Source organism: Periplaneta americana, chromosome 15, assembly GCF_040183065.1.
Source record: "Periplaneta americana isolate PAMFEO1 chromosome 15, P.americana_PAMFEO1_priV1, whole genome shotgun sequence".
Classification (NCBI taxonomy): domain Eukaryota; kingdom Metazoa; phylum Arthropoda; class Insecta; order Blattodea; family Blattidae; genus Periplaneta; species Periplaneta americana.
The window spans coordinates 115,281,842-115,294,622 of NC_091131.1; the positions used below are offsets into that span (position 1 = coordinate 115,281,842).

The window sequence follows — 12,781 nt, forward strand, 5'->3', positions numbered from 1 at the left end:
TCTCTCATGTTTAATACAAACGCAGGATACGTGTTCCGATATCCCAAACCAGGGAAAGAGTTAACTTGGTGAACGACAGTATAATGTTCGTACATTGTAAACTAAGCAGCTCTTGCTACGATCTAAGAATTAAGCGGAAATGTGTGTGATGTTGCAGGCTACCTGCTCACCCGGGTCGAAGGCAAAGTGGGGTCACCAGAGAAGCCGCTGTCCGACCTGGGCCTTATCTCCTATCGCAGTTACTGGAAGGATGTGCTTCTTGAGTACCTCTGCAATTTTGGCGGCAAGGAACTTTCCGTTAAAGGTGAGATCAATGTTATCAGTTATCACTTATCACAAGCAATGTACAATAGCAAACATAGTATAAGAAATTCAAATATTTGAGTACTTAAAAATTTGCAAATATATTTTAGAATTCATAGATATTAAAACATTTTAAAATGTATTTCAATATTCATAGCTATGTTAAAATATTAGAAAGTACAGACATTAAAATACCGGTAATTAAAAGCAGAACTCACAAGTTATATAACGTGAAGTTGTTTAAAAGTAATCTGAATCTTTACGCGGCTGTTAAAATTTTACAACGTATTTTAGAAGTTACAGAAATTAAAATACTGTAACTTATATTCCAAAATTTGTATAACTTAATACATTTTTGAGACGGAAATTAAAATTATCGAAATAAAATATTTTTAAATCGTTGCTTCTTTTAAAATAAAACTTTGACTATTTTATTATTGATAGCAGATTTAACAAACATGTTTAAGACATGATGTAATAATTTAAATATTTGTAGTGGATCTCGACAGCTCCGGATCAGCAGGCAAACGTGTCTATCGCCTGAGCTAAGCCGGTAGCCACAGCGATATGTCAAAATGTTGGACCTTCCTTCAGTGGTTCACTCACACTTAACAAACACTTTTACAAAGGATGCTAATCTTTGATCAATGAAACACTCCACTCTTCGTTTTCCGCGGCTCTTCCTTATCTGATCTGATGTAAAAAAGGTAAAGGTAAAGGTATCCCCGTAACATGCCATGAAGGCACTTGGGGGGCATGGAGGTAGAGCCCCATGCTTTCGATGACCTAGCCCGAGATGTTTTGGGCTTAGAAAATTTGAAATGAAAAGTAGAAATGATCCTGTATATTTCGTAATTAATATCTCTTAGAAAAGAGTTTTGTCGTCGACACTAACTTTATCGTTTCATTTGTAAGTCTATACTAAAAAAAAAAAAAAAAAAAAAAAAAAAAAAAAAATCACAATAAAATCGTTAGGTCTAATTAGGACAATCTTGACTTTTATTTTAAATAAACATCTATTAATTTTTTACTAGAAGTACTAGATATATCTATACCTATTTCATATGCATCACTCTAGGATAAACTAACTTCTATGGACAAAATGCAACCTGCATATGCAGATAGACGAACAGATGGCATGCCCTAAACCCCTTTTTTAGAATGAAGTATGCTTAAACGTGTATCCATACAAATCTTTAAATCGATCTTTGCAGTATTTTCTTTTTATACCTTGTAATGAAAAAATAAACAGAAAGGTTTTAGAATAGGTCAATACCTAGTATTCTCATTGGAATAAAAGCAGTGAAAAAAGATTAGAATAGAAAAACAGCTTCTTTAGTTAATACAACTCGGAAACCAGAAGTAGTAGTAGTAGTCTATCAAGAGTTCACGAAATGACAGCGAAAATGAAATATTCGTCAAATGAGCAGGATGAGCTAGTTTGCTAAGAAACAATTTCCCCTCAGCTACTGTGTCCACTGCAAAGCTTTTAAGAAATGGCTGTGATGAATCCCATCACCTAAGTAACGTATCTGGCTTAAATAACGTGATAGACCACCAGAAATGATTCGCTGCTGCATGTTGTCGTCTTCATCATTATCATCACCATGCTCCGTGCTATTTCTCACACATTTCTCTTCAATATAGAGAAACAACGCTCAGCTGTGAAGGTTGTACGCCGAATGCCACTACCATTCGTAATATACAGTTTAACAGCAGAGTTTCTGAAAAAGCTACTTTAGATGCGCGCACACGAGAAACGAGTGGGAATTCCAATTGCCAATTTGGTGGCAGAGCAATATTGTTTTGCCTCGCTGGACGAATGGAAACGAATGTTGTGTTGCTGTTGAGTGAATTTCTGCTCAGAAAGAGCTATTGAAATGCTATTGGGAGAAATGTGGAGTGAATGGAGAGACTGGTCAACAATAAAACTCGATGGGGATGTTTTACAGATACTCTGTGCTTCAATAGGAGTAACAGAGAATAAGTGAAGTAATAATAATCCGTTGCACCACAGTCCTTGAAGACGGACAATGCTATCGGAGAGAGCACGGCAAGAAAATGGTTTTCTCGTTTTAAGGAGGGTCGTTTTGACATTAGTGACACTCCACGTTCAGGAAGACCTTCGGAGTTTGATGAAGACCGTTTAAACACATTAATCCACAATGATCCACTGGCAAATGTGATGAACTGTGACCATTCCACCATCGCGCGACATTTATTGCCACCAACTGAGACGACTTGCACACGCAATCCAAGAAAAACGACCAATAAGACTGCGTGAAGTGATGCTACTCCACGATAACGCCCGATCGCACCCTGCTAACCTGACACAAAACACTATCCAGGAGTTTGGCTGGGAAGTCATTCCGCACCCATCTTATTCACCTGATCTTGCGCCCTCAGATTTTCACTTTTTCCGCTCTCTATCGAACAACCTTCAAGGAACTTCCTTCCTTTCCGGATGAAAATGCGCCCCGAACATGGCTTGACGACTTCTTTAACTCAAAACCCCGCGATTTCTACAGGCGTGGAATCGAAAAACTACTCCAGCGTTAGAAGACAGTTGTAAATAGTGAAGGAGAATATATTGTTGATGATTAACTTCTCTCTTATGTGTATCTGAAGTGTTTAATAAACTTATGAAAAAACGCTATACACCAACCTAATGATTCACGAAATAATTAAGATCATAGGAAAAACCACACACATCACATAGTAATAATTATAGTCACAAATTACGAAGTGCTACATACCATGCTATAACTGATGAACTGACGCCAAAAATTGAAATAGCACGCATGCCAACACATCTCACTTCAAACAAGTGAAGAAACCCGAAGAAATCCCAAAGTTGAGAACACTATCTGACCGAAAAACATAGTCATTACCTAATAACGAGTCGGTTACGGTTGGATTGCCAACTTACTTCCTCATCCCCCTCTGGTTGAACTTATCGCTCTTGGGAAGTGCTATATCTCGTACTCCGAAAACGTATCATAGCTTGTGGTTGTAGGTAAATAAATGTAAGATAGGTTTCTTAAGTGGCACAACGCAAGGAAATAAGTTTTCAACAAAGTGTTAACGGAAATAGACAATATAAAAAAATACAAAATTATAATAATTAAACGATATAATGAATATATTAACTCTAAAAAAATATATATAGGGTCTATATATATATATATATATATATATATATATATATATATATATATATATATAAACAAGTCAACCTGGTTGGCGAGTTGGTATAGCGCTGGCCTTCTCTGCCCAAGGTTGCGGGTTCGATCCCGGGCCAGGTCGATGGCATTTAAGTGTGCTTAAATGCGACAGGTTCATGTCAGTAGATTTACTGGCATGTAAAAGAACTCCTGCGGGACAGAATTCCGGCACATCCGGCGACGCTGATATAACCTCTGCAGTTGCGAGCGTCGTTAAATAAAACATAACATTTTTTTTATATAAACAAAATAGATGACTCAGCGATTCAAACGCATTAAGGGGTTAGTTACAGCTTACAACAGTAAAATTTTTGGAAATATTTAACATTTTTTCCCTCCATTACTGTGTTTTGTACAACAATGAAAATTTCAATGTGTGAAACACTGTCCTTCTGCTATATGGGGAGGGAAAAATACGATTAAAAAAATTTTTTTTTTCAAAATTCAAAATGGTGGCAGTTCATTGTGCAGTGATGAAGAGTTTTCCCCATAACTCATAAACTTGTTAACTTTCTGATGTTCTCTCTCTTTTATTTTATTGCTGAAACTCATGTTTACAATATCATGCTCTTTCAACTATATTCCTTAATAAATTATATTTTTTTATTCTGTTTTAGAAGAAAATACTGATATTTGACCATTTTTAAATGAATTTATTTGTTATCAGACAATCTATTATAGATAGAGAAGTGATCTTGCATCATATTGTAGATATCACATGCATAAATACACATAAAAATGTCATCACAGAATGTTGGATAGTTTTTGAGTTATGTGGAAACACTTCATCACTGCACAGTGAACTGAATTTTGAAAAAAAAAAAAAATGTATTTTTTAATCGTAAATATATATATATATATATATATATATATATATATATATATATATATATTTTCATATAGCAGAAGGACAGTGTTTTACACATACTACTTTCCATTATTGTACAAGATACAGTAATAGAGGAAAAACATGTTGAATATTTCCAAAAATTTTACTGCTGTAAGCTGTATCTAACCCCTTAATGGAGAACCGTCACTGCATACCACCGAAGCTCACACAATTAAATCCGCCGCAGTAATGTTCAGTTAAGTACACACGGCTGATTAAACCTGACATTTGATAAAACAAAGAAACCTTTTCTACTCATATAAGACAAGGGAATCTTAAGGGAGGTTAGGTTCTGAAGGGCTGTTGTCAAATCAAAGAAATAAAGACTATCGAATCCACTTATTTAAAATCTGACAGTCCACTCCGCACACTGGATTCGATCCGCCGCCCTTTCCTGTTGATGTCCGCTCTTAACAATTTAAGCGACGAGGCACAACATGTCAATCCTGCCGCGTGCAGCCTCATTAAAGTGTCACGCGCCTCCCAGGGGTGGCACCACCACGCTCTCATCAATTTTACACACCCTGCCTGACTAGCGGAGTGTCTTAACAACCCTGTCTCTTTGTATTACAGTCCTGCCACGAATTTAAGACTTTAAGACTTCATGTGATCTCAACAAGATAGAGAATTGTAATAGAGAGATTCTTTATTCTGCGTCATATAGTCAATAATTTCGTTGACTGTTGCTTCTATTCAAATATCTTGGAGCAACAGTAACAAATATAAGTGACACTCGGGAGGAAATTAAACGCAGAATAAATATGGGAAATGCCTGTTATTATTCGGTTGAAAAGCTTTTGTCATCTAGTCTGCTGTCAAAAAATCTGAAAGTTAGAATTTATAAAACAGTTACATTACCAGTTGTTCTTTATGGTTGTGAAACTTGGACTCTCACTCTGAGAAAGGAACATAGGTTAAGGGTGTTTGAGAATAAGGTGCTTAGGAAAATATTTGTGGCTAAGCGGGATGAAGTTACAGGAGAATGAAGAAAGTTACACAACGCAGAACTGCACGCATTGTATTCTTCACCTGACATAATTAGGAACATTAAATCCAGACGTTTGAGGTGGGCAGGGCATGTAGCACGTATGGGTGAATCCAGAAATGCATATAGAGTGTTAGTTGGGAGACCGGAGGGAAAAAGACCTTTGGGGAGGCCGAGACGTAGATGGGAGGATAATATTAAAATGGATTTGAGGGAGGTGGCATATGATGATAGAGACTGGATTAATCTTGCACAGGATAGGGACCGATGGCGGGCTTATGTGAGGGCGGCAATGAATCTTCGGGTTCCTTAAAAGCCATTTGTAAGTAAGTAAGTTGCTTCTATTACAGAAACTACAATCACTGATGGCAAGATCTTTGTAATTAAAAGAAGCCCTTTGCAGTTTCTTTTTGAAGGACACACGTAACGTTTATTTTAGGACAGGTTTCCCTCCTAGAGCAAACGCCCAAAACCGGACAATACTGCTGCTTTTGTGGCCCTTGTTGAAACTTCACAGCTATAATGTTGCCTCGGGGCCACAAGAAGTCCTCACAGTACAGTAATTCCTCTTTATCCGTGGAATCTGTTTCCTCGGTTAACTTCGGCGACATTTTTTATGTAATTTAACACTTAGCTTCTTAATCTGAAGAGTCTTATAGGAAATCTAGACGGCGAGCTCGCGTGTTCGCAAGTGTAACAATATACAACTTATTTATTATTATTATTATTATTATTATTATTATTATTATTATTATTATTATTATTATTGATGTTGTTTACTCAACTGTCCGAAGATAGGTCTGAACTTCGTGACATAAATAACTAATCATTCATAAGGCAACTAAGACAGAAGATATGGGGTAGGGTAGTCAGTTCCTTTCCCTCTCCTTTGCATACATCGTTGCCTAGTAACATATTACACTAATCAGACTTCACATTGTATACATACAATTGAATCAGTCATTTTAGAACGGCTCTAGTCAGTTAAAACGCAATATATTGTATTCGTCATACTGTACTTGAATACATCTTTCTGCTAAGAAATGGCATTATTCCATGGATTCATTAACATGTACAGAAGCTGCACAAGTTTCACAGCACATTTGAAAGGGCCCAATTCCTGAAATTAGGCCATTTTTATGGAGAACTGATTGCTGTTGTGTTTTCAGACTAAAGTCTTTTCTAAAACGACTGATTCAATTTGTTCTTCCTCCAACACATATCGTCGAGTTGTACTGTCTATTAATAATAGATGACCATATCAGCCAGCACCTCAATCAGAAGTAAGTTAATCATTATCATTATTATTGTTACCACCCTTTAGGAACAAGATCTTTGGGCCGTCCGTTGAAACGATGGAGTGAGACCGTAACAGGGCAACAGGCTTAATATGTAATAGAAAGAAGAAGAAGAAGAAGAAGAAGAAGAAGAAGAAGAATATTTACTTCTCCTAATGTCTTAGTGTTTGTAATTTGTCAATTAAACTATATCGTAGGTATGTATCGAAAAATAACTAATTTATAGGATTCGCTATTATTTATCCGCGGTTTTGCGTACCCGCGAATACGGGGGATTACAGTACAGACCGATTATTTAGTCCTAATAGCTTGGCGACCCGAAAGAGGGGAAGTAATAAGAGTAGTGGAGAGAGCTAGGGAGTAGAGATAAGAGCGAACGGTCAGTAAAGAAATGCAGTGCAGCTTAACTGTACTGGAAACATATCGCTTTACCGCACGCGTGACATCCGATCGCTCTGAATGCAAGCGACTGACTAACCCGAACACACCTTGGCGTAACTTAATGGACTCGCCTGACCCAGGCGCATATTGTCGATGACTATCAGGACTAAATAATCGTACTGTACTCAATTTCAACAAGTACTTACCTTGGAGATCAGCTAGTCATCTAATTATGGTAAATAGAAGACTGGCAGAAGATTATAGTGACAATAAACAAGAACAGAGAATGGGGAAATCAACAAAAGGCCTCATTAAATAGATATTTTTCACAATGCAGTAACTTTAACACACTCAAAAAACAGCTAAACAAGATTTGAGCAAAAAAAAAAAATAATAATAATAGAAAGATTCTTACAGCTTCATGTCTCTATTTCAAAATCTCAACAAAATAATAAATTACTGTTTCACAATATTATTATTCTCTGTGCCAGAATTGGAAAATTCTCGTTTACAATAGCGGTTTTTCTTAAGTTAATGTAGTCTTTGCTTTCCTCTTCAGAGAGTGACTTCTAATAGATTTTAAAAAGCTACATATATCAACATAAAGTTAAAGGAAAATGATATGTCTGTAGACCACGACACCGGTGGCAAAATGGCTTCTGAATTGGAAGAGGCCTACCATGCAGTAGATGATTATGATAATGTTGATGATTATGATTATGATTATGATGATCACGATCACGATAACAATGATGATGGGCTCTGAAATTGAATATGAATGAATAATCGTGCAATAGTTTAATAATAACGGACATACAGGCAAAAATATGACATGTGGAAAACCATGTTTTCGAAATGAGAAATTCTAAAAATGTAGTTTCGTTGAAGTCTCTTAATTCGCTTTTACAGTATCAGCATACCTTAGCTATACTCCATATAATGACAAAGGAAAAAAGATGGGTTCATTAAAGGACAATTACGCCTTAATTATACATTTTACGTGACAATTAAAACAGGTACTAAATTAACTGAATGTTTGTAAAGTTGTACTTGGACACAAGTCTTGAAAACCTCTTTCTCTTCTGAAGTCACAAAATTTCTTATGTCGGAATTCTCTGTCTAAGACCAGGCATATGTAACACAGAATCATAACAAAAAAACTTCTCTACTACTGTAGGCCTAACTGACGAATAAACTAGAATCCTACAAACCGTGTATAGTATCTTATATCTAAGAAAGAAGCTGTTAGAATCAGTTTGAGTAAGCAGTATGTTTAGTATTTTGTATTTGGTATCTAAATGAATAGAGGCTTCCATTTTTCTTATTATACAGGGTGTTAAAAAAAAGTATCCATATTTTAGGAGGTGATTGCATGCAACGAAACAAGAAAATAAGCGGCCACTTTTTCTTTTAGCAACTGTACGTGAACACCTGACGCTGACATTTCAGGACCGCTGGATTGGTCGGGGAAGCCCCACACCTTGACCTGCTCGTTACCCAAACCTAAATCCCCTAGACTTTTGGTTATGAGGACACATGAAGGAACGAGGTTAATTTCAAAGAGTGCGTGATTCCTTACGCCGAAGGGCAGAGGAATGCATTGCCATGAATGGACGTCACACTGAGCACCTCCTATGAACAAGTGTTCAGATCTCAGAAAGTATGTGTTGTAGGACTCATGTTTATTAGAAATTATTTTCTTGTTTTGATGTTTTTTTTAACATTCTGTATTTCACATGAATCATTCGCGGGTGAATTCAGTCATGAACATTGAACATAATGTCCATCAGGTACTTGGAAACATGACTAAACAGACCGATTATATTCCAAAAATCATGTTCTCTGTTAAGGTAAATACAAGAAATCTATGTCCATGAAAATATCAATTGTAATTTTTGCATCATCACATAGGTCTTCTTAATTTATGTACTAATAATAAAAGTAAAATGGACATTTGTATTATTATTATTATTATTATTATTATTATTATTATTATTATTATTATTATTACGAGGCATTATGAAGTAAAACCCATTCGAGCCGGTTTATAATTTTTATTTAAGGTATTAAGGATATGGAGAAGAATGGAACGTGTGAAGTGGATAGACAGGATAAGAAATGAAGCTATGTTGGAAAGAGTGCCTGAAGAAAGAATGATGCTGAAAATTATCAGGAAGAGGAAAAGGTTATTGGTTGGGTCACTGAGAAGAACTGGCTACTGAAGGATGCACTGGAAGGAATGGTGGACGGGAGAAGATTTCGGGGCAGATGATGTCAGATGATAGACGACATTAAGATATATGGATCGTATGAGGAGACAAAGAGAAAGGCAGAAAATAAAAAAAGATTGGAGAAAGCTGGGTTTGCAGTGAAAGACCTGCCCTTGGGCAGAACACTGAATGAATGAAGAATTATGATAGATATAAAAAAAATCAATGTTTGAATATATGCATCCAGTAGGTTTCCCTAGATGAAGTCTCCATAGCAATTCAAACAGGCGTCCCATTTTGTGGGGGGGGGGGGTGTCAGTGAAAAAGAAAAAGACCTTGGCTACTCCTTTAGCCATTTCAGTACTACGACCTTCAATTTATCATCTGTGCCCCATTTAGAGCGTTCTTTAAAGACCCGAACAAATGAAAGTCATACCCGAACAAATGAAAGTCACATGGTGACAAATCGGGACTGTAAGATGGATGGCCCAGAGCCTTCTGTTCTTAATAAATGAATCATCTCTCGCTGCTCAACTATGGTCGGATTTTGAATAACACTAGACATGTTAACAGGCGCCACGTATTTCCTGTGTAGCCTATAGAAACAAACTGCAAACTGTTATCGATTCCTCTACGCAAGGCGACTATCATGCCACATCCCACAAGATCTAAACTATAAGGACAAGACACACGTGAATTGGGGAAAACGGGTTTTATTTGATAATGATTCGTATTAGCCATAAGACAAAAATTCTTGGAGAGAGGAAGTCATATTTCTTAAGACTGCTACGATGTTTTTCAAGAAGCACACTTAAAATTTTCAGCAATAAAATAGCAGAAAGTAGGTTTATGTCATACCGGTACTTGATAGCTTCTACTGTACAAGAACCAAGCAGATCTAAGAACGGAGCGCGAAGAAATACTCCCCAGATGCAAAACTTGGTGAAATATTCATCTGATATGAAACTTCCGGCTAATTATTGTGAACAAGGTCATAGCGGATTTTTAGTGCGTGGAAGAAATTACTTAATCGAAGGAAAGACGCTATTAAACTGTTTCTTGAGCGAAAAGTGTGTTAATCGAGAAAGTTCTAGTGAATATTTTTTCTTGTGTAAGAGATCATGATCTTTGTCTCTTGACCTTACATCTATTTTTCCATTGTTTTCCAAGGCCGTTAGGTAAGCTCGGTGTACAAGAGTTTGAAGTTCCTACCTTAAGGCGTACCCACGATACTGTCATAGATATCGTATTTACTAGCATGACTTCCCCTGCTTCATTACATTAAGCTCTATCTTTTCTCCGGATAAGCTAACGTGTATAGAACCCTTCATATAGGCCTACACATAATTTCTTTTCACATACGAAACACAAGTACTGTGATATCCAAAACATTCTTATGCCCGGTTTCTGGAATGACAGTTACCTGTACATACAGAGTTATCTACGATTTTACGTGCTGATATGTTTAAAATGAGTTTCCAAAACAACAGTTATCATCATTTTTAGTTATCTTTGCTTCAACTGGTAACTGTGCCCCGGTCTGTAGTTACATGGCTGTCAGTAGTGATTCGAACAAATACCGACATGCGGCGCTACTACATTACTGTTTCATAAACTATAATAACTGATACTAAATAATAATATAGACTACAATGAATTAATTTATTATATTATCGATATAGTTTTAAAAATTTGGTGTTGTATTTACGTAACTTACGGTAAATGTTCTCCTTTCTACAACATATTACGATAATAATGTGAGTTTGTAAGGATAGTTTCGAATATCTCAAACTTAATTTTCGTCATAAACTTCAGATTCTATGTCGTGAGTCAAGGGATATTTTATTCTTGAGTGCTCTACCAGTGCCAATGGGGTTCCGAAAAATCCATTTGAAGACGACAGAATTCATATGGACGAATGTAAAATATTGCTATATGTTTAAATATGGCTACCATCGCCAGCACAACTGACTATGGATGCAGTTTTGTAGCAGAGGTTATTCTAGTCCTCTCTCCACTAGTATTATTTACCTCGATGATCACGCCAAATACCAACAATTATTGCGTTTTAATCATATTACGACTGAGATGGAAGTGTAGGGCCCTACATGTACACGGTTCTTTAATTAAAAGACCTTGCATCTACTAGTATAGAGCTCACTGTGTACCTATCAGCCATATTACTACTGAAAACTTTAGCAAACAAAAGTAACTATAAATAACTAAAAAAAAAGTCACTAACAAAATACTAGTAGAGAAACTGTACATGAAGTTACCTCAACTGTTAGTTACAAGCGCTTATAAATCTACATTTAACTTTCCGGAAACTCATGAAAGTTATCAGTATAGTTAAATTTATAAGAGCAGTTAAGTAACTGAGAGTGAACTGAGGTGTACCAGAAATCGGGCATTAATATTGATCAGCTGCATGACAACTACTGTTTTGGGTTGGAATCTCGCCTGGATAAATATTATCCAATGTTTCCATTGTACATTGCTTAAGTATAAGCCGACTTTATAAAAATTAATAATTTCCTATTCAAAATTAATAGCGTATTATGAAAATTTATACATATGTAATGGCACGTATAATCTGTCGTATATCTGGGTTTCAAATTACAGAAAAGTGGAAATTTGTAGAGTTATGCAACTTCTGGATTCATCATTCATTTAAAAATAACTACTTTTGTTAAAAGTGTGGGCATGTAGACGTAATGAGCCGCCTTCGTACCTCAATTGGCATAGAGTTAACTTATAACGATCGCGGATCCGAGTTCAAATCCCGGTGATGGAGTTTTATTTTTAGTGGACAACGCCAAGGTTGTAACGATTTTTCTCAAGGTTTTTCCACTTTGAAAAATAAGGGCACGTACTTGAGTATGTTCGACGTCGTCTTGATCATCCACCTTGGTTGGTGTTCCTTATAGTTCGTCCAGAGATTAGTAGATGGCAGTGATGGTGGTTCTAGTCGACTGAAAAATATCTAGAGAGGAATGAGATCCCCGGACCATGGCACAACGTTCTTACCTTGACCGGGACTGACTCGGGAAGATATTTGAGGTACGACAGACCACCACCAGAGGTATAGTACCGTATTTGGAACTTGTTCACTGGAGAGAAATGCGTGGTGCGGCGGGTTGTGGGACCGGCTTAATTTGGCACTACAATCGGCATAAGCATAATTTGTGTAGTTCCTCTCGGTACTTATCACTACCAATTCGGACGTAGTGAACAAAAAGAAGACGCGAGAAAAGGATGTAAAATACAAGGGTCAATAGAATAAATATCAAGTGGTTATGTTGGAATGGTCTCATTTCATTAATATCAACAAACCGCATTTTGTGAATAGCTATTGTCAGTGCTCATAGCATGGAAAGACATTCAGAAAGATAAAGAAAAAAGCTGAAGGCGTGACAGTTTCTCCATAAAAAGTGATGAAAGTCTAAAATACACAAGAACTACAAAAAGAAAACCTACTTTCAATTAAAATA

At 36.5% G+C, this 12,781-nt stretch overlaps 1 protein-coding gene across 1 annotated transcript in view; it reads left to right on the forward strand.

The window, feature by feature from the left end:
* The window catches only part of chm (lysine acetyltransferase chameau), an 853,038-nt gene that overhangs the window by 815,648 nt on the left and 24,609 nt on the right, over positions 1 to 12,781 (forward strand). Inside the window, exon 9 of the mRNA XM_069848009.1 lies at positions 158 to 304. Within this exon, the coding sequence (XP_069704110.1) occupies positions 158 to 304 (147 nt within the window). The remainder of the gene's footprint in view (positions 1 to 157; positions 305 to 12,781) is intronic.